At 39.8% G+C, this 23,569-nt stretch overlaps 2 protein-coding genes across 3 annotated transcripts in view; one reads left to right on the plus strand and one right to left on the minus strand.

Annotated features, from left to right (window-relative positions):
* HAT1 (histone acetyltransferase 1) overlaps positions 1 to 8,846 on the plus strand; it is a 58,160-nt gene extending 49,314 nt beyond the window's left edge. Inside the window, exons 10-11 of the mRNA XM_053596503.1 lie at positions 3,365 to 3,481; positions 8,405 to 8,846. Coding sequence (XP_053452478.1) covers positions 3,365 to 3,481; positions 8,405 to 8,572 — 285 coding nt within the window. The 3' untranslated portion in view covers positions 8,573 to 8,846. The remainder of the gene's footprint in view (positions 1 to 3,364; positions 3,482 to 8,404) is intronic.
* The window catches only part of SLC25A12 (solute carrier family 25 member 12), a 302,640-nt gene that overhangs the window by 194,840 nt on the left and 84,231 nt on the right, over positions 1 to 23,569 (minus strand). The window lies entirely within an intron of this gene.

Raw genomic sequence — 23,569 nt, forward strand, 5'->3', positions numbered from 1 at the left:
CTCCTGTCCTTTGATTTCCTCATAAATAAAATGGGAAGTGATGATAATAGATGTTCTGGCTATATTAAGTGTAATAAGCAGAACAAAGATGGACAGTAGGATTTTATTTTTGCTTCTTAAAAAAAACATTTAAAGGCTTGGCACCTGTGGCTCAAGCGGCTAAGACGTCAGCCATATACACCGGAGCTGCCAGGTTCAAATCCAGCCCGGGCCCACCAAACAACAATGACGGCTGCAACCAAAATAAAAAGCCGGGCGTTGTGGCGGGCGCCTGTAGTCCCAGCTGCTTGGGAGGCAGAGGCAGGAGAATTGCTTGAGCCCAGGAGTTGGAAGTTGCTGGAGTTGGAAGTTGCCAGGAGTTGGAAGAGCTGTAATGTCATGGCACTCTACCCAGGTTGACAGCTTGAAGCTCTGTCTCAAAAAAAAAAAAAAAAAAAACATTTAAGGCTCGGCGCCTATAGCTCAAGTGGCTAAGGAGCCAGCCATATACACCAGAGCTGGCGGGTTCAAATCCAGCCCAGGCCTGCCAAACAATGACAACTACAACCAAAAAATAGCTGTGCGTTGTGGTGGGTACCTGTAGTCCCAATTACTTGGGAGGCTGAGGCAAGAGAATTGCTTAAGCCCAGGAGTCAGGGGTTGCTGTGAGCTGTGATGCCACACAATCTACCCAGGGCGACAGCTTGAGGCTCTGTCTCAAAAAAAAAAAAAAAGAATTTAAACCATTAACATGGTTATATCCCAAGAAACAGTATTTATGGGAAGAGGGTTTGAAGTAAAACGTATCTTTCATTTTATGTACTTCGATATGCACATATTTGTTTAAATTCTAAAGTAGTAAATACCTTAAGATAGGTACAGAAAAAATAATATGGAAGTTCACAGAAGGGATGTAAGCAAAGGAATCAGTAGTTGTTTCATAGAAAGGATGGAATTTTATCTGAACCTTAAAGAATGAATAGGATTTAGATTATGAAAATTATGTAAGATGAGAGGTATTTCAGTAATAAGGAATAGTGTTTGATACTATTGTCTAATCCTTCATTACTTGTAAAGCATTACTGCTCCTGGCTTTCTGCCTATCACTGCGGGTCATCTTTCTTGGGGTACTTTCATTGGCTTCTACTCTGAGATGTTCCTTAAATATAGCTCTTCCCCAAATTTCTTTATTCAACCCTCATTTCTTCTCTTTCTATTTATTCTACCTAGGAGATTTCATCTAAATCTCCAATCCACATTTTCCCGCTGAGCTATATAAGCAAAAGTTTGTTGGTTATCTTCAATAAACAACTCAATTTGAACAGAAACTTTCCATCTTCTGCATTAAAGCACTTTAATAGTATCTTGCTTTAAGATGAAAAACATATTTTAGAAGTAATTTATATTTCTAGACCATATTAAACCTGTATTTATTAATGAGAACTTATTTAATAGCTCAGCTATTCAAAGAAAAAAATATGAACACATTACTTTATTAAATCAGGCTTTTTTAAAAAAGGCATTCAAACTCCCTAACAGTAGGGTATAATGAGCCCACCATGGTGCATGGGTGTAGTGGCTTAGTTAGCTAGGCATGGTGGTGCATGTTTGGAGTCCCAGCTACTCAAGAGGTTGAGACAGGAAGATCACTTGAGCCTGGAAGTTGGAGGTTTCAGTGAGCTCTGATGATGCCACTGCACTATAGCAACAGAGACCCTGTCTTAAAAAAAAACAAGGAAAGAAAATCACCATAATCTGGACCCTGCTCACCTTGCTAGCTTCAGCTTTCTACTACCTTGCTACATGCTCTAGCTTTTCTGATCCTCCTGCCATTTCCCAACTGTATCATATCTTTCTTCCTTCTGTATCCTTTACATATACTATTCCCTTTACCTGGAATACCCTGTTCTCCTATTTGCCTAATAAGATATACTCATGTTTTCAGGCTCAACTCAGGTTCAGGAATTTCAAATATCTGACCTCCTTGCCCAAATAAATATGTATATAAGTCAAACAACACAAACAGCTGGGTGGTGGCTCATGCCTGTAATCCCAGCACTCTGGGAGGCCAAGGTGGGCGGATTGCCTGAGCCCATGAGTTTGAGACCAGCCTGAGCTAGAGTGAGGCCCTGCCTCTAAAAAAAAAAAAAAAAATACTCCTAGCTACTTGGGAGGCTGAGGCAAGAGAGTCGCTTGAGCCCAAGAGTTTGAGGTTGCTGTAAGGTATGATGCTGACTTTCTGATTCTCTTTATATTTCTTTGACCATTTTTCTACCCAGTTCTTGCCATTATCATTTTTTTTAAAACCTGATTTAATGGCTTAGTTTTTTGAATGCCTGGCTTCAAGCATTCATCCTGCCCTGAGCTCCCTAAATGTTGGATTTCTCTTTTTTTTCTTTCCTTTCTTTTCTCTTCTCTTTTCTCCTCTCCCTCTCTTCCCCCTCACCCCCTGTCCTGTCCTCAACCCCCCTCTGCCCCCTCTCCTCCTCCCCTCGTTGCCCACTCCCTTTTCTCTCCTCTCCTCTCCACAAGGCTTGCTTTGTTTCCCAGGCATGAGAGCAGTGGTGTGATCATAGCTTACTGCAACCTCAAACTCCTGGGCTCAAGTGATCCTCCTGCCTCAACCTCTTGAGTAGCTGAGACTATAGGCATTCACCACCATGCCTGGCTAAGTTTTCCCTTTTTTTTTAGAAATGCAGTCTTGCTGTATTGCTTAGCTGATCTTGAACTCCTAATCTCAAGTGATCTTCCTGCCTTGGCTTCCCAAAGTGCTAAGATTACAATTGTGAGCCATTGTACCAGCCCATAGCTTAATTTCTTAATGGTCTCTCTGTTATTCTTTTTGCTGCCATTTCTGTGTAGCTAAAAGAGTGATGTACTTAATACTGAAATTTATGCACATTTCTTACTTTTTCACTTAAAATTTGTCACATACTAGGTTAAAGTATAATTCTTTACCCCAGTATTATAAGCTCCACCCTCATTGTACCCTTCTTCCTTTGTGCTTCTGCAATTGTCAGCCTGCTCTGTTCTTGTCCATATGTGCACACATGCGCATGCACATATACCTAAAGTGCCCTGCCTCTTTCTAGAACGGCACATTCTTCTCCCTTTAAGAGTTAGCTCAAGTTTCCTTCCCCCAGCAATCTTCTAACATTTCCCCAAATCCCAGGCTATGCTGCCATAATACCATGTGCTTGTATCTGTCAAATGATTGTACCTTAATCATTTGTGTTACCCACTGGACTGCTTGAGGGCTTTTTCCCTGTTGTCTAGCACAATTCTTTGCCCATAGCAGATATTAAATATGTCCTATGTTATTTGGGAAAGTACCACTATTTTTAAATTTGAGAATGTTCACATTTTTTTTTGTTTTATTTATTAGCAACATACTAGACGGGTTTATGAAATTCTTCGACTACTGGTAACCGACATGAGTAATGCTGAACAATACAGAAGCTATAGACTGGATATTAAAAGAAGACTGATTAGCCCATATAAGGTAGGACTTTTAAGAATCTTAAACATTGTATTCTTGTCACTGTTTAAAATAATAGAAAAGTCCAGGTATAGTGGCTTACACTAGTAATCCTAGCACTATAGGAGGTGCATTGCCTGGGTGGGTGCATTGCCTGAGCTTACAGTTTCAAGACCAGTCTGAGCCAGAATAAAACCTTGTCTCTAAAAAAATAGCTGGGCATTGTGGTGGGTGCCTGTAGTCCCAGCTACTTGGGAGGCTGAGGCAAGCGAATCACCTGAGCCCAAGAGTTTGAGGTTGCTGTGAGCTGTGATGCTACGGCACTCTACAGAGGGTGACAAAGTGAGAGTCTGTCTCAAAAAAAAAAAATCTGAATGCCAGAGCCCTAACAAATAATTTTGTTTCCCCCTATTTTCTTGTCTTCCCATTTGTCATATATACCTTTGCTTTGCTCTCTTCCTAAAAGCAGCCTTGGTTGTATTTGTAACCTGTGTACTTTACCATAGTGAAATGGCAACTTAGTATGTATTTCTCTTTTTTTAATCTCCCATATTTTCTTCCCTCTAATACAAAAATTTCCCCTCCTGTATCTGGTTTAGTCTTATCATCATTTAACCATTAGTAGGGTAGATACTTTTGTGAATGGGAATTTGCTATCTAGTTGCACCTGGGTAGCCACTGGGAAAATATTTGTTAATTTATTCAACAAAAAATTATTGAGTACCTGACATGTCGTTGCTACATTTATATAAACAATACCTGTAGATTCATACAGCATAATAATAGCTGGGAGTGACCAAGTCTAATCTGTTTTACAATAATTAATATATCAAGTATACATAGTTATGTTTTCCTGCATACAGAGCCTCAAGCTGTCGCCCTGGGTATCACAGTTCACAGCAACCTCCAACTTGTAGGCTCAAGTGATTCTCCTGCTTCTGCCTCCCAAGTAGCTGGGACTACAGGCGCTCACCACATGCCAGGCTATTTTTTGGTTGCAGCTGTCATTTGTTTGGCGGGCCCAGGATGGATTCAAACCTGCCAGCTCAGGTGTATGTGGCTGGCACCTTAGCTGCTTGAGCCACAGGCGCCAAGCCAGAAAATTTAAGTTTTATTTGTCATAGATTCTGCTTGCTTTATAGAGTCGATCTTTCTTTTTTTTTTTTTTTGTAGAGACAGAGTCTCACTGTACCGCCCTCGGGTAGAGTGCCGTGGCGTCACACGGCTCACAGCAACCTCTATCTCTTGGGCTTATGCGATTCTCTTGCCTCAGCCTCCCGAGCAGCTGGGACTACAGGCACCCGCCACAACGCCCGGCTATTTTTTTTTGTTGCAGTTTGGCCGGGGCCGGGTTTGAACCCGCCACCCTCAGCATATGGGGCCGGCGCCCTACTCACTGAGCCATAGGCGCCGCCCAGAGTCGATCTTTCTTTTTTCTTTTTTTCTGAGACAAATCTCACTCTGTTGGAGTGCCTAGGCTGGAGTGCAATGGTGCAGTCACAACTTATTGCAGCTTCAAATTCCTGGACTCAAGTTATCCTCCTGCCTAGGCCTTCAGAGTAGCTGGGAGTGTAGGTACCCACCACTATGCCCGGCTTTTTTTTTTTTAGTAGAGACAGGGGTCTTGCTCTGGCTCAGGCTAGTCTTGAACTCCTGAGCTCAAGCAGTCCACCCACCTTGGTCTCCCAGAGTGCTAGGATACAGGTGTAAGCCACTGCACCCAGCCCAAACTAGCATTTTATTTTTTGATGTTATCAATTCAGAAAATAGGTAGAAATGGTACTTTCCAAAGGTTTTGATCTTAGTATTTAATTTGTTAGCTAGAAAATATCTTTATGATGAAATTTGAGCAAAGAGAATAGTATGACTAGATGGCAACATTTAAGAGTATTTTTTTTATCTAACAGTATTAAAACTTTTATATATAAGTATTCTCATCTGTCCTGCTAGTTCACCTACCTAAACAACAGATAAAAACTGGTTATTATATTCTTATGGTTCTTAATAGCCAAAATGGGTAGCATCATCCTTGCAAGAGATTAATTCTGACATATATCTGAAAAAATTGCAACAATGAAGAAATGGAACATGGTAAGAAGGGGAGAGAAGTTGTAGAAGTAAGCTCTTCTAGAGAGAGGTTTAAAATAATATATAACTGGCACATGATTCATTCTCTTGGTTATGTGGAACAGAACTGATAGTCTAGAAATATTTTAAGAATTAATATGGGGCGGCGCCTGTGGCTCAGCGGGTAGGGCGCCGGTCCCATATGCCGGAGGTGGCGGGTTCAAACCCAGCCCCGGCCAAATTAAAAAAAAAAAAAAAGAATTACTATGATGGGTCTATTAATATATAAGAATTTAATGATTGGAGACATCATCAGGCAATGAAAGATGATTTAATTAATGTTATAACTGGTTAGCAATTTAGAAAAATAGCTTATATTTCTATCACACTCCACAGTAATTTCCTAATATTACCTATTAGTTTCTTTAAGTTAGATGCTCTTATATAGGGCAGTCATGTTTCTTAGCAGAAAAAATAACTTACAGCATACAGGATTAAAGAGTAAAGAATATACTGTCCTTCTAGGCCTAAGGGGAGTAAATTTAAATCAGTCATCTAGCATTCATTTTCAAAGTATGGTCAGTAGATGAGTAACATTAACATTACTTGGGAACTTGTTAGAAACACAGTCTTAGAACCCACCCCAGACTTACGGCATCAGAATTTGAATTTTAGCAGATTCTTCGGGTGATCTCTATACAATTTTATTTATTTTTTCTTCTTGATATAGTAGTAGTAATCTATTTGCATAGACCCAACAATTTAGACCCAGGATCTACCTAATTTTTTTGTAATGTCAGCTTATTTTGTTCATTTATTTATTTATTTACTATTTTTTTTTTTCCTTGGAGACAGTCTTACTATGTCACCCTCAGTAGAGTTCTGTGGTGTCACAGCTCACACCAACCTCAAACTCCTGGGCTTAAGCGATTCTCTTGCCTCAACCTCCCAAGTAGCTGGGACTACAGGCACCCATCACAACCCCTGAACCTGCCAGCCCCAGTGTATGTGGTCAGCGCCCTAACTGCTGAGCTACAGGCGCCACTGCGTCAGCTTATTTTAATAAAGGCTTACCTCCAGTACTATATTATACCTTGTTTTAGAAATGTTCTTAAGTCATAATCACGACAGATTTATCTGCTATTCCAAAATTATTAGGGTTCCTTTCCAGGGACATTTATTACTTTTTTTTTTTTTTGGCATTACTTTTTAGGATAAGTTTAAAGTATTGGTTTTAGAGTTTTATTTTTTTTTTTTTTAATTGTCTCTTCAAAGGCCGTTTGACACAGGGACTAAGAATAACAGACTCTCAACTCTTTGAATCCTGTCTTTTCAGCTCACTAGCTGTATGAGCTTGGGCAAGAGCTTCTCCTCTGTGCTTTTCTATTTAATAGCTATTTCATAGAATTGCTAGGATTATATGAGTTAATATATGTAGTATGTGAGTTCTGATAAAGTTAGCTTTTTATTATATGCTCTAATAAAAGAGAGTTGATACGATAATCTGGAACAGTTTGTCCAAAACATATGCATCTCATATATCACATTGTTGCCACCCAAATAGGAATCTTCGAGTTATTCTTCATTCTTCCTTCTCCCTTCTCTACTTTACCCAATACTTTCTCCCCCAGATCTGCCTGTCGGCTCCATCTCTGCTCTGTTGACTTGATGTAGGCTTTTATCAGCTCTATCTTGAACCCATAGTAGCTGCTAACTCTTTAGTCCTGTCCTGACACTGACATAGTCTCCTGCATAAAAATTGTTACCAGCTTTTATTGCACACTCCTTCTCAGTAAGGTGGGGAAGGGTTCAGTAAGATAATGTGTATCTGGAACTTAGTAGAGACTTAAATACTAATTAATATTTTTTAAGGTATTACAGTTTTTCATTTTTCTGAAACTTTTCCAAGAGTTTATGTTAAATTTAGTATTCCATGAATACATCATTGGGAAAGAGAACCTAGAAATGAGTACAGTGGCAGGAAAATGATAGCTTAAAATTAAAAATTAATGGCTTGGTGCCTGCCAAATATGTGGCTCAAGTGGCTAAAGCGCCAACCACATACACTTGAGCTGGCGGGTTCGAATCCAGCCTGGACCCGCCAAACAACAATTAACAGCTGCAACCAAAACATAGCCGGGCGTTGTGGCAGGTGCCTGTAATTCCAGCTTGAGGCTCTGTCTCAAAAAAAAAAAAAAAAAATTAAAAATTAATGTAATTAATTAATAATTGCATAGTGAAAGGAAGCCTAATAGCCCACATTCTCAGTTGTCTTTCTTCAGTTAATGTATTTCCTTTTTCTTTTTTTTTTTTTTTTTTGAGACAGAGTCTCACTATGTCACCCTGGGTAGAGTGCCGTGGTGTCACATTTCACAGCAACCTCAAACTCTTGGGCTTAAGCGATTCTCTTGCCTCAGCCTCCCAAGTAGCTGGGACTACAGGCGCTTGCCACAACGCCCAGCAATTTTTTGTTGCAGTTGTCATTGTTGTTTATCTGGCCCAGGCTGAGTTTGAACCCGCCAGCCTCTGTGTATGTGGCTGATGCTGTAACCACCATGCTACAGGCTCCGAGCCAGTTAATGTCTTTTATTAAAGAAATGTTTGAGTGTCTACACTGACCAGAATTCTTTAAAAAGTTTTGAAGGAGGCTGCTAGTCATATTCCATCATTTGGCACAAATGCCAGTGTTCTTGTTTAACTCTTTTTAAAGGGTTTGCAATTCATGGTTAGCATTACGTTTAAGCTTCCCTAAGAAGAAAACTGTATGGGACAAATTTGGGTTTATTCCTACTATTACTTTTAACATTGGAGACTTAAAATTGTAAGAATACAAAGAAATGTATCTGCTTCTTATCTAATGAATAATTGTTTGTTGCTTAGAAAAAGCAGAGAGATCTTGCTAAGATGAAAAAATGTCTCAGACCAGAAGAACTGACAAACCAGATGAACCAAATAGAAATAAGCATGCAACATGAACAGCTTGAAGAAAGCTTTCAGGAACTAGTGGAAGATTACCGACGTGTTATTGAACGACTTGCTCAGGAGTAAAGATTGTACTACTCTACAGGAAGCTTGAAATTTCTGTACAATGTGTTATGACAAATCTGATGATGACTTTAATTTTAAATTCTTGTAACATTTTACTTACATTAAAAGCTATCTATCTTTAGTTGATATTTTCTTTTGGAGAGATTGTATATTTTAAAATACTGCTTAGGTTCTATAAGCGTATATTGCATTAAAGAAAAGATATAGCTTCTGAAATACCACTGCACTTGGCTTCCCTTCTTAAACAGTATAATAAATGCTTAGTTGTGATATGCTAATTCGTGGTATGATTCTTACTTATGATAAGCTTTTTGTCTTATTAAAAACTTAGATTTTAAGGTTTTATTATCACTCCTACTCTTTGCTTCTAAGATTTTAAATCTGATACCTTTAAAATACATCATCCTAATAATTTTGTTTTTTCTATATGATTTTTTGAAATAGGAAATGGTCCTAGAATACATTTGTTTGTTTTAAATAAATTCCTATTAACCGTTGGGGGTAGGCAGGTGAGACAGAGAAGGGAAACAAGGTACAGTTTAAATCTAAATGTTTGGCATCAAATATCAATCGAAGATAATCTAGGGGTTAGCATAAACATTTTGTAATAATGTTTATCTTAAGATAGAAATCAGTATATAAAAATATTATTTGCACACCATTATTGAAATACATCTTATATGTAAAATGAGATGTATTATCTGTGATGGTTTCCTATAAGGTTACCAACGTGTTGAAATACAAGAAGAAAATAATTAATGATAAATTGCTTAATATAGTTTTATTTTTAATGAAATAGAATGTAAATAAATAAATTGCTTGATAGAGAATCATTAAAAGTAAAAGCTTAAGGACCAGGTGCAGTGGCTCATGCCTGTAATCCCAGCACTTGGAGCTCATAGGTTCGAGACCACCCTGAGCCAGAAAGAGACCTTGTTTCTAAAAGTAGCTGGGCATTGTGGCAGGTGCCTGGAGTCCCAGCTACTTGGGAGACTAAGGCAAGAGAATCTCTTGAGCCCAAGAGTTTAAGGTTGCTGTGAGCTGCAACGTCACGGCACTCTACCCAGGGTGACAAAATGGACTCTCAAAAGAAAAAAGTAAAAGCTTGAGATGTTTATAATGTGTGCTAATAAGCCAGGTATTATATAACATTAAAAACAAGATGTAGCTGGGCACAGTGGCTCACGCCTGTAATCCTAGCACTCTAGAGGAGGCTGAGGTGGGTAGAATGCTTGAACTCACAAGTTCAAGACCAGCCGGAGCAAGAGAGTGACCCTGTCTCTAAAAAAATAGCCAGGTGTTGTGGCAGTTGCCTGTAATCCCAGCTACTCATGAGGCTGAGACAGGTAAATCGCTTGAGCCCAGGAGTTTGAGGTTGCTGTGAGCTATGATGCCATGGCACTCTACCTAGGGCAACAAAGTGAAACTGTCTCAAAACAAAACAAAAAAACAAGATGTAGGTTGAACTTTACTTTTAAAAATCTAATTTAATGCTTAGGGCAGAATCCCTACTTGAACGAGAACTATCTTGTTCCACAGTGGACTTTCCATCAGTAAAAACCTGTAAACTGTAAAAGTTTCAAACTATCTCTCAAAAGCTTGTATAATACAATATATGTCATATAGATAAACTTAATTTACTACAGATGAAATAAACTAGTTCAGCTAATATCCTTTATGAAACTGAAAGCCAATCTAAATTGGCTAATAATTTTTAATATTTTTTGGCAGTTCAAAATTGATAAAGATGAGCTCTGAGGAAAAGTATCAATATAATCTAAACCAATTATTGTTCAAGTGTGTGTGTGTGTGTATGTATAGAAACCAGAAAAAAATCAATGTGCTACTAATTTCCCTACTCTTGTCTTTTTTTTTTTTAAGGCAGAGACTCACTATGTCACCCTTGGTGGTAAAGTGGTGTGGTGTCACTGCTCACAGCAACCTCAAACTCTTGGGCTTAAGCAATTCTCTTGCCTCAGTCCCAGAGTAGCTGGGACTACAGGCGCCCACCACAACACCCTGCTACTTTTTTGTTGCGGCTGTTATTGTTTAGCAGGCCGGGGCCGGATTCTAACCTGCCAGCCTCGGTGTATGTGGCCAGAGCCCTAACCACGGAGGATGGGCGCCGAGCCCTCTTGTCTTTTCTTTAAAGCAATGTTCCTATATGTTCAATTCATGGATAAAAATCTGCTTTAGTCCTTTTACAAGACAAAATATTAATGATTTGTCATTAATCTTTTAGCTTTGCGAGGTTGTCACCTTCACTTGGAATTAAAATGGTAAAAGTCTAATATTTAGATCTGCACCTTGTAGGGTAATTAAATATCAGGATAGAAGTATAGGACTGGGGTGGTGCCTGTGGCTCAAGGAGTAGGGTGCTGGTCCCATATGCCAGAGGTGGCGGGTTCAAACCCAGCCCCGGCCAAAAATCACAAAAAAAGAAAGTATAGGACTGTATATGAAACCCAACATAGCCACCACCCTCAAGGACAGTGAATTTCAACTGGTATGCTGTGAGAGGATCTTAAGTCTACCTCAAAAATTTTAAAAGATTGTTAAATTATTTTCAAAAGAAGTTCAAAGCACAGTAAGTATAATCCTTTCTTTACTCTTTTTGTTTGATCAACATAATTTAAGTGGGTTGTGGAAGTTTATAGATTCAAGTGTGCTATGCGATAAAGGTAGAAGGACACTTGCCCCCTCCTGTCTTAGCCTTCACCCCATTTATCATCCATATATACTTACTGTATTTACTTGTATTTATCTTCTTTTTCAATGCCCTTCCCTCCCTCACCACCCTTACTTTTTCTCTGTCCTCTACAAATTGTATTTTCAATACACATAATATGGTTTCTTCTGAGCAACAGTTTTTTATCTGTAAAAATGAAGTTGTACTAGAATGATCGCTAGGCTCCCTCCCTGTTCTAAATTTGGTGATAATCCTTTTCATATCTTCTCTCCTCACTCTTAACGCTTTTATACGTAGATGTGGGTGGAAATGTGGTGTATGTTTAAAATAAAGCATTTTACGGGCGGCGCCTGTGGCTCAGTGGGTAGGGCGCCGGTCCCATATGCCGGAGGTGGCGGGTTCAAACCCAGCCCCGGCCAAATTAAAAAAAAAAAAAAAAAAAAAGCATTTTTCTAAATCACCCAAGAAAATTCACAGTTTATATGCGACATAGTTTGTGTGAGAGAGGGAATTAAATGTACTGTATGTCCCTGATTGTCTCTAAATTGCAGGGCCCTGGTTTTTTGTACCAGAGCCTTATCTTTTCTGAAGATTTACCTGATCTTCTGATCGGCCATCATCCTTGCCTACCAGAGAAGAGCTAACAGTAAAGCCCCCTGAGCTATCTTTGAGAATGATTAGAATCACAGACCTTCCAAGCATTTTATGCTAATGACAGTAAGATTCACAAACTTTAGAGGTTAACTGATTTAATTCTTTAAGTTCTCAAATTCTTTTTCTTAAGACTATAAAAACTGGTTTAACAATATTAAACACTGATTTTTAAAAAATTGATTTAAGAAGTACCCATAATCCAGGTGGCGCCTGTGGCTCAGTGGGTAGGGCACCAGCTTCATATACCAAGGGTGGCAGGTTCAAACCCAGCCCAGTCAGCTAAAACATCAGTGGCAACTGCAACAAAAAATAGCCGGCTGTTGTGGCAGGCACCTGTAGTCCCAGCTACTTGGGAGGCTGAGACGAGACTCGCATAAGCCCAAGAGTTGGAGGTTGCTGTGAACTGTGATGCCACTGCACTCTACCGAGGGCACCAAAGTGAGGCTCTGTCTCAAAAAAAAAAAAGATGTATCCATAATCCTTCCCTCCAAATAAAATTTCTACACTCGAATATTATCTCTGTGAATACTGTGGACATATTTTCTTTTTGACAAGTGTTTCTAGTTTCAGAATGGTTCTCATAAATGTACAGTATCTCAAGTTGATGTTCCTACATTAAACCATTTGCGTAGGGGGTATTTTTGTTTGTTTTTACTATTTTAGACAACATTCCATTGAATTAATAACATTATGTGTATATATTTTTGTACCTGTTAAGACCATTTCCTTAAGATAAATTCCTGGTATATGTAGTGACTGAATCAAACAAGAATATGGCTCTGGCTCTGTTAAGTATGCCATGTTAAAATACTAGATAGGAAGGTGCACCCTGCTTTTAATAGAATTTCAACAGCATCTAACATTGACTTTGTTGTTACAATAGGTATAAATCTCAAACTTACATTTCTTCTACTTACTAAGAAGGCTGAATATTTTTCCATTTTTTGGAAAATTTTCCCTGATACGAATTATCCATTTGATTTTTACAAATGTATCTTTTGCAATCTACGCTCAATTTATAGATGGGCAATAGATCCAGAGGTTATGTAACTTGCTGAAGGTCACACTATGAGTTAGGGCAAAGCCATTACTGTACACTAAGCTCCTGAGCTCCTCCGTCCCACCTTCTATCAGTAGTCCAATCAAGTGAAACGTGCCAGCCCTGTAGCCCTCCTTCCTAAGAGGGGCTTTTTTCTCCTCATAGTCTGGAAAATGACTCACTTGCATGACATTTGCCCTTGTCACCAAATAGCACAAACTGTCCTCTTATTTTCATATCTTTAGAGGAACAAGTATTAAGAAGTTTGAGGTCAATTAAATAACTCTTTTGAAATATAATTTGTAGTTATTTCTCCACATTTAGTCTATAACTTTTCTGTATTCCTGTTTCTTTTACATCTGTTACACATATTTCATTATCCTTACATTATGAAGTGCAGTGGAATACTCATTGACTCAGGGAGTGCCATGTATATGTATATGTGAGTTATTTTCAATAGGAAGTATGCCAATAGAAATAAAAAGCAAAAGAGCATATGATGAAAAATTCCTTCACCCAATCTTCCAGAAACAACTACTGGCACCAACATCTTGTATATCTTTCAGATACCATATTAATCAATGAGCATAAACATACATATATTTTTTTGAGACAGAGTCTCACTTTGTCACTCTGGGTAGAGTGCCATGGCATCATAGCTCACAGCAACCTCAGACTTTCAGGCTCAAGCAATCCTCTAGCCTCAACCTTCCTAGTAGCTGGGATTACAGGTACCCACCACAAGGCCTGGGTATTTTAGAGATGGGAGTCTCACTTTTGCTCAGGCTGGTCTCAAACTCCTGAGCTTGAGCAATCCACCCACCCACCCTCCTGGACCTCCCAGAGTGCTAGGATTACAGTGTGAGCCATTACGCCTGTTTCTCAATTTCAGTGCTACTGATATTTTAGGCCAGATAGTTCTTTGCCCTGTGGGGCTGACCTGTGTATTGTAGGATGTTGAATAGCATTCCTGACTCTACCAATTGGATGCCAGTAGTACTATCCCTACCTGTACACACCAGTTGTGACAACCAAACGTCCCCAGATGTTGCTACATGCCCTTTGGGGGATAAAATCACCCTTGGTTGAAAGCCACTGCTATACAGGATTGAATTTCTATTCACTTTAAGCACTGGCTTTTTTTTTTTTTTTTTGTAGAGACAGAGTCTCACTTTATGGCCCTCGGTAGAGGGCCATGGCCTCACACAGCTCACAGCAACCTCCAACTCCTGGGCTTAAGTGATTCTCCTGCCTCAGCCTCCCAAGCAGCTGGGACTACAGGCGCCTGCCACAACACCCAGCTATTTTTTGGTTGCAATTCAGCCAGGGCTGGGTTTGAACCCGCCACCCTCGGTATATGGGGCCGGCGCCCTAGTCACTGAGCCACAGGCAGGTAACACGTACATAGTACAAAATTCAAAATGAGTCAGAGTATTTGATGAGAAATAAGCCACCCCACTGCCTAGTCACTCAATTCACTTCTTTACTGGTTTCTGTTATCTGAAATAATCATCAGTCTGCAAACATCTATAATTTTAGTTACAAGCACAAATGGTGATACACTTCTGCAGACAGTATTCTCTTACCTTTTCCAGCTAAATTTAACTTATATCCTTACCAATATGTATTACTTCATTCCTAAACACCTTAGTTCTACAAAGCCATATGATACTCCATAGATTGATTTTAATGTGTTTAACCTAATACTATATTAAAGGACATTTGTTTCCTATATTCTACAAACAATTTTGCAGTGAATATCCCCTTTTTAAACACGATTTTGTACATGTGGGAATATGTATGCAGAATAAATAGTGATTGAATCATTAAGTGAAAGGGTATGAACATTTTATATTTTGGTAGGTTTTGCCATTTTGTACACATTTGGGATAAGAGGAAAATTTGAAAAGGTACACTGCTAGATAAGGAATTTTGTTGATTTTCATGGATATGATAATGGTATTGTGATTGTGGAGGATAATTTCTTTACTTCTAGGAGTCATTACATGCTTTAGAGCAGTGGTTCTCAACCTTCCTAATGCCGTGATGTATTTTCATTGTTACAAAGGGGTCGTGACCCACAGGTTGAAAACCGCTGCTTTAGAGTCATGACATTTGCAACTTACATTCAAATGGTACAGAAAAATGTATGTTTGTGTAGTAGGGACTATATGTAATACATGTACACATACACAGAAATATGTATGTATAGGAACAGAAATAAAGCAAATAAGATAAAAAATTTAATTATTGAATATAGGTAGATGCATATATAGGTATTACTGTATGGTTCTTTCAGTCTTTGCTTTGGGAAATAAAAGAGCATATACGAAATAAAAATGCAATACTAGGAAAAGAGAATGATCAGTAATTAGGAAAGTGCTCTTAGAAATTTTAAATGATTGCTCTAATTCAAGAGGCAGAAAGACTGAGATATAAACTTCAGAGAATGTCCCAGAACATCAAAAAGAGAGACAGAAACAGGAGAAAAATAAAAGAGGATCAATATGAGGAATCCAATAGCCAATAATTTTAGTTTCAGGAGGAAAAGCAAACTTATCAAAGGAAAATCAAATTTCTCAGTGGTAAAGAAATGAATCTCCAGACTAGAGGAGCTCACTGAAGGTTGAGCAACATCACTAAACATTTACTGAGCACTTACCACTGTCTGCTAAGCCCTTGCATCAGGCATCTCAATTCTCATAACAACCCTCTGAGGTACATGCTATTATCCTCAAGTGCTGAGAAGGTCATCTTGACCAAGGTCACCTAGCTAGTTAAGTAGCAGAGCTGAGATTTTGGTCCATGCATTATGACTTGCATGGATTCTTAACCACGTACCACTTACCTAAAAGGATACATTCATAGGCTAAATAATTAAATTTCAAATGCAGAGTATAAAAGAAAGATCCTGCATGCTTTCAGGGGGAAAAAACACAAGTAATCTCAGAAAAGAGAAGGAATTTAGCATTAGATTTATCAGCCACACTGAATCCTAAAGATAATGGAACAGTATTTTTAAAATTCTGATGGAAAATTACTTTGAACCTAGAATCCTAATACCCAAACTATTAATCAAGTATGAAAACAAACCAGTAGTATTTTTAGAAATATAAGAAACCAGAAAACTTACCTCAAACTCTTTCTGATGAAGTTACTTATAGATCTACTTTATTTATTTTATTTACCTCTTTTTTTTTGAGACAGAGTCTCACTTTGTTACCCTCGGTAGAGTACCCTAGAGTCATAGCTCACAGCAACCTCTAACTCTTGGGCTCAAGCCATTCTCTTGCCTCAGCCTCCCAAGTAGCTGGGATTACAGGCGCCTGCCACAACACCTGGCTATTTGAAATGAGGTCTTGCTCTGGCTCAGGCTGGTCTCCAACCTGTGAGCTCAGGCAATCCACCTCCTAGGCCTCCTACGTGCTGGGATTACAGGCGTGAGCCACCGCACCTGGCCCGTTTATCTTATTTTTTTGAGACAGAGTCTCACTTTATTGTCCTTGGTAGAGTGCTATGGTGTGACAGCTCACAGCAACCTCAAATTCTTGGGCTCACGTGATCCTCTTGCCTAAGCCTTCCGAGTAGCTGGAGCTATAGGCGACTGCCACAATGCCCGGCTATTTTTAGAGACAGGGTCTTGCTCTTGCTCAGAGTGGTGGTCTAGAACTCCTGAGCTCAGGCAATCCACTGGCCTCGGCCTCCAAGAGTTCTAGGATTATAGGTGTGAGCCATCATGCCCAGCCTCGATAGATCTATTTGACCAACATGAAGGTGAAATCAAAGCGCATTTAAGACGGAGACCATAAGTAGTAGTAAAACTAAATTGATTTCATTGAAAAGAGACCTCAGGATGGCAACTGAATAACATATCTAAGAAAGTAATTGGTCCAAATTAGAATAGGAAATTATGAACTCCAGGAAAAAAGTCTATACAAGCCAAAGTCCAATATAATACCTATAGCTGGCATGGCTTTGAGCAGTAACTAGGAACAAAAACAGTTCAAACAGGTTGAGTATGTCAGACTGGGAAAGAGTACAGTAAGAAAAATGTTCCCCTTCATTGTAAATCTTGTTATAATTGTATGGGTTTTTAAAACTATTCCCATGGCCTGGCGCCAGCCACATACACCAGAACTGTTGGGTTCAAATCCAGCCTGTGCTTGCCAAACAACAATGACAACTACAACCACAAAAAAAAAAAACAATGGCGAGCATTGTGTTGGGCACCTGTGGTCCCAGCTACTTGGGAGGCTGAGGCAAGAGAATTGCTTGAACCCAGGAGTGGGAGGTTGCTGTGAGCTGTGACACTAGGGCACTCTACCCAGGGCAACAGCTTGAGGCTCTGTCTCAAAAAAAAAAACCCCAAACACACAACTAGTTCCATGTTACTTTGATAAAAAAATTTGTTTCACATTCTTACCGTTATTTTGTTCAACAACTAAAGCTGCATATAATTGTCAAATAAAATACAGGTAGTGCCTGTAGCTCAGTGAGTAGGGCACCAGCCCCATATACTGAAGGTGGAGGGTTCGAACCTGGCCCCAGCCAAACTCCAACAACAACAACAAAAATTGTCAAATAAAATATAACTGTAGAATAAAAAAAAAAATACAACTGTAAATCAAGGATATTAAAAAAATAAATAGGGCAGCACCTGTGGCTCAGTGGGCAGGGCGCCGGCCCCATATACCGGTTCAAACCCGGCCCTGGCCAAACTGCAACAAAAAATAGCCGGGGATTGTGGCAGGCGCCTGTAGTCCCAGCTGCTCGGGAGGCTGAGGCAAGGGAATGGCCTAAGCCCAGAAGTTGGAGGTTGCTGTGAGCTGTGTGACGCCACAGCACTCTACCGAGGGCGACATAGTGAGACTCTGTCTCTACAAAAAAATAAATAAATAAACATATAAATATATAAATAAGGGCAGCACCTGTGGCTCAAAGGAGTAGGGCGCCAGCCCCATATACCACAGGTGACGGGTTCAAACCCGGCCCCAGCCAAAAACTACAAAATAATAATAATAATAATAATAAATAAAAATAAATAAAAGTTTACCTGAAGCAGACAAGTTTGGCACCTGTTTAATTAGATTGTATTCTGCCTGAATTCCACAAACAGAGCAGAATTCAACAAAGAATAGTGAAAAATCTTTCTTTAAAAAGAAAAAGCAGGACGGCGCCTGTGGCTCAAAGGGCTGGGGCACTGGTCCCATATGCCAGAGGTGGTGGGTTCAAACCCAGTCCTGGCCAAAAACCACAAAAAAAAAAAAAAAAAATGCAATAGGGCGGCACCTGTGGCTCAAAGGAGTAGGGCGCTGGCCCCATATATCAGAGGTGGTGGGTTCAAACCCAGCCCTGGCCAAAAACTGCAAAAAAAAATCAATATTCGATTCTTTTCTTTGGAAATTGATTATCAAAGGAATCAATACAGAGGGTGCCAAAAAAATGTACATACACTTTAGGAAAGGAAAAAAACTGGCTGAGCCTGGTGGCCCATGCCTGTAATCCTAGCACCCTGGGAGGCCAACACAAGTGGATTGCTTATCTCAGGAGTTCAAGAGCAGCCAAGCAAATGTGAGACCCCTGTATCTACTAAAAATAAAAAAACCATCTGGGCATTGTGGCAGGCACCTGTAGTCCCAGCTACTCCAAAAGCTGAGGCATGAGCATTGGTTGAGCCCAAGAGTTTGAAGTTGCTATGAGCTATGATAACGCCATGGCACTCAATCCCAGGGCGACAAAGTGAGACTCTGTCTCAAAAAATAAATAAATAAATATTAAAATAAAACAAAAAAAGAATACGAAAGGCAAACACTGAATTAAAATTGTAATACTCAATACATGTATCTTATATATTATATTTTGTATGTCCTGTAATTGCAGGAGTCAAACGTCACTTGAGAATTACAATTTTAATACAGTTTTTCCTTTCGTAAAATGTATATACATTTTTTTGGGCACCTTCTATATAGATGTCCTTTATTTGGTAAAGGACTAATCTGGAAAAAAAAACCTGTTACCAAAGTAAATTGTCTTCATCTATGATACCTGGTTCTATGAGTGAACAGACACTAACTGGCCAACCAAAGCTTTGAAAATGTATGTCATAATTTTTTGGACTTTTCATTAGCTCTGCAGGGAATTATAATGCAATAAAAGTAAAATGCCATCACTTAGGAATAGCTGATGAACAACTGTGTATAAGACACTGTCAGGAGTGCCGTATTAATGTAACAAAGTGTTTTTTAAAACTTCCGCTGTTATATTCCTTTTCACAGGCTGAAAAAGGAGTGAATCTTCTTTCCTGCCATCTTTCTGGGCCTCACTGTCTTTATCTTAAAATTAGAAGGGGTAGGCTGGGAGTTGGATGAGGTGATCTTTGAAGCCATTTCCAGTTCTTCAACTGTATTTTTTCTCCTCCATCTTTATGAAACCCTGGTTGGAAAGCGTGCTTTGGTTAGATTCTCAGTTCACCTGGACGGTTCTTTAAATGTCTAATTAATAATTCTGGCTGGTGAATCTGTGTGGAAGTCTTTGGCTATATGCATTTGTTTAACTAGCTCTCTGAATCCCCTTTTGTGAAGGCCGTGGGGGCCACCACAGTGAGGCTTGTTTGCGGTCCACTCCGAGAGCAGCTGCCGCTTTTCTTCCTTTATTCTTTATCAAGCAAAAGAAAATGCAGCGATGTTTGTGCGTGCTTCAGATGAGGTGAATGCACTCCAGACAGGTTATTCTCCGGGCTAGAGTGGATGGGGTGAGCACAGAGGAGTTCAGCTCAATGGGAAGAGAGGTTGCTACAGCATCTGCCCTCTTGTTTGTTTCAGCAGTTTGAGTCTTGAATACAGAACGTGCTGAGAGAGAGGCTAGCAGAAGTTAAAAAATGCACTACTGTTTAGTTTCTCAGCCAGTTTGGGGAGTGGAGGTGGAGAGTGGGAGGGGAGAAAGGGACATATAGCTAGTTTTCTTTTTCTATTATTAAATCCCTTTTTATTTCATGATCTCCATTTTGGAGTTCCTTATTGCACTCTATTTTGTGTGACTGTTAACTGACCAGGGAATACTACTTCATGCATATAGGTAGGAATTATAAAAACCACAAAAAAATTTTTAACACTGATAGTAAGGGTCAAATTGCTCTCCACACAAACTGGCCTCACGCAATCCTACAGGACCACGTGTCTTAAACACAGGAAGGATTTAACGGCAAACAGAATCATAAATCTAGCAAAACAATAAGCAAAGGTAGAAAAATAAGAGAAGATAACTAGGAATGTAACATCATTTCAGGAAGGAAAGGAAAAAAGCCATAGGAAAGTATGTAAACTTATACAAGAGTGGAAAAAAAATCTAAGAAAGATGAGAAACAACTACAGAGTGAAGGCAGAAGGAGGGAGAATGCTTAGCGGACGGCAGACAAGACACAGGTGATATTGTACATCCCTGTCATTTGCCTAGTCTGCTTTCAGTCTATACAGTTGTGTGATTGGTCATGATAAAAATGAATACTCTGGGCGGCGCCTGTGGCTCAAGGAGTAGGGCGCCGGTCCCATATGCCGGAGGTGGCGGGTTCAAACCCAGCCCCAGCCAAAAACCACACACATACACACAAAAAAATGAATACTCTTCCTTAGAAGGTCCAGCCAGTGGCATATGCACAGTTAGAAGTACAGATGAATCTATATCAACTTGTTAACAGTGACTACCTGAGAAGAATCTGGGGTACTTGTACTTTCTATATTATACATTTCTGGATTTTTGGCATGTTTTTCAAAGAGCATGTATTATATGTGTAAATAGAAAAGAAAAATGAAAACAGACTTTTTTTAAAAAGGAGATGAGGCTGAGTGCGGTGGCTCATGCTTATAATCCTAGCACTCTGGGAGGCCACAGTGGGTGGATTGCTTGACCTTAGGAATTTGAGACCAGCCTGAGCAAGAGTGAGACCCCATCTCTACTAAAAGTAAAAAAATTAGCTGGGCAGTGCCTGTGGCTCAGCGGGTAGGGCGCCGGTCCCATATGCCGGAGGTGGCGGGTTCAAACCCAGCCCCGGCCAAATTAAAAAAAAAAAAAAAAAAAAAAATTAGCCAGGCATTGTGGAGTTCACCTGTAGTCCTGGCTACTGGGGAGGCTGAGGCAGGAGGACTGTTTGAGCCTGTTTGAGGAGTTTGAAGTTGCTGTGAACTAGATTGAGTTCATGGCACTTTAACCTGGGGCAATAGAGACTCTATTTCAAAAAAAAAGAGCATTCTCTTTTCTCTTCTTTTACAAGTATGGATTAGAGGAAGCATTAGATCCTTTTCTCTCACCTTCATCTTTGCAGGAAGTAAAGGAGATTAAACAGATATAATTTCCTGGGAACTTACATAATTAGAATTCAGCATTTTTCTCAGTTCCTGGCACCCAGGGATGGCTAAAATCTCTGACCTCTTACACCTGGTGTTGTTTCCATGGGGTTTATAGTTGGCCTTCCTTCCTCCCTCCCGCCCTCCTTCTCTCTTTCTTATTTATTTTTACAGACAAGGGTGAAAGCATGATCTTTCTTTATGGACAATCTTGTGAGCATGTTAGTCTCAGCTTTCTGTTTCTTTCTTTCTTTTTTTAAATTAAATCATAGCTGTGTACATTAATGCCGAAGGTGGGGGTACAATGGGGTACAATGTGCTGGTTTTATATACAATTTGAAATATTTTCATCAACCAGTTAACATAGGATTCATGGCATTTTCTTAGTTGTTAAGACATTTATATTCTACATTTAGTAAGTTTCACATGTACCCCTCCCTCCACCCATCCTCCCCCTGAATAATTTCTTAAGAACAAGACAATATAATGACAATATAATAGAGCCCCGAATAGGCATTGACATATTGATTGACTGATAGCTACATTCTCTTGGAAAGTTTTTGCCTTTCTTTTTAATTCTCTTATTTTTATTTTATTTTGTTGTTATTGTTGTTGTTGCAGTTTGGCTGGGGCTGGGTTTGAACTTGCCACCCTTAGTATATGGGGCTGGCGCCTTCCTCACTGAGCCACAGGTGCCGCCCTCTTTTTAATTCTCAATTGAATTCTTTATTCTTCAGAAGTGTATAAGCAGGTGCTACTTTTCCAGGGATTACCAGTTTGGGAATAGGTGGCAGCTGCTAATTGGTTTACACTTTTATTTAGATGCGATGGGGCAAATGTACAACACAGAAGTTGGCTTCAACCCAACTTCCCTCAGATCCAGACCCACAGTCATATATTCCCATGCAAATGAAACTTTAAGTCCTACTCCGTTCTAATGAGATCGCTTTACCTAAGCACCCTAAAAAAGGATATGAGTCTGGGCCTGGTGGCTCACATCTATAATCCCAGGAGTTTGAGACCGGCCTGAGCAAAAGTGAGACTCCGTCCCTACTAAAATTAGAAAAATTAGCCCTCTTCCTGGGTTCATTCTGCACAGTTCCAAAGCCACCTCTAATAGAAGCAGGCAGTATCCTCAGAAAGCTCTGATGCACCAGGAGTGCAGTCTGGGACCACCAGCACGCTCCTCTGCCACTATTCTAGGTGGGCTACTGCTCCAACAACGGATATGCTATTTGGGTGAAGTGTTAGCATCATATTTCAAGCCAAAGGCTGAGGCAGCTTGAAATGAAACTGGCCAGACTGGAACTGACACCAGCTTGGGATAATGAGTTGGTCTTACACTACAGCTAAGTGGTTCCATCACCCCCTTACCCTGACAGACTGCTCAGGAGGATGCACCATGCTATTCGTTAAGCCCATCTGCATTATGCCTATAAATGGCTGTCGATCTCTGAAATCTTCAGAATTTCAGTGTAGGAGGTGCTCACGTAGAGCAATCTCATTAGAAGGAAGTAGGACGTAAAGTTTCATTTGCATAGGAATTATAAAACTGAGACAATATCATTAGACAAATCAAAAATGGGAGTGGCAGGAGGGTCACAGCTAAAGTCCTCTTCTTCCTCTTGTCCTGACTTTCTCTTAGCACTGCTAAAGATCTAGAAAACAAAGCACAAACAGCAAACAGAAATCCCCCTGATTTTTTGCAACTGCTTCGCATATGGTGTTCCTTTCCCTTACAAAACATGGAGTATTTACACATTTTCTCTAAAAGTTACCTCTGCGTTACTCAGTAACATAAGTGTCTCAAATGACTGGTATGTTTGACATTCTGCCAGCAAGTTGGCTAAAAGAGTGCCCTAGTAATTATCTGCCTGAACACATAATCATTCAAAGCTGGACCCTAACTTTAGAGGGGTCCAATCAGCTGCTAAGATGGGTCTCTGTGTATGTGTAGATATGTTGATGCAGGTCTCTCAGTGCCTGAAAAGAATGTTCATTGGACTTAAAATATGTAAATAAATAAAACTATTTCCACTACAATTAGATGAACTAGAGGGTGGGATTAGAAATATTCTTCCCCAGTCACAGAGTAAAATGCTAAAAAATGATTTACTTGAAATCAAGTAAAAAGGCTAATTTTTCTGATTCAGATGGCAAACCCAGAAGCAAGGTCAGAGGAAAGAACGAAGGCCCCTGCGTCTAGATGACAAATCCCTGAAGCTGTGCAGATTCCAGGCACTGATTCCCCTGCCCCTCTCCCCCAGCAGGCTACG

The sequence above is a fragment of the Nycticebus coucang genome, chromosome 7 (assembly GCF_027406575.1).
Source record: "Nycticebus coucang isolate mNycCou1 chromosome 7, mNycCou1.pri, whole genome shotgun sequence".
Lineage (NCBI taxonomy): Eukaryota > Metazoa > Chordata > Mammalia > Primates > Lorisidae > Nycticebus > Nycticebus coucang.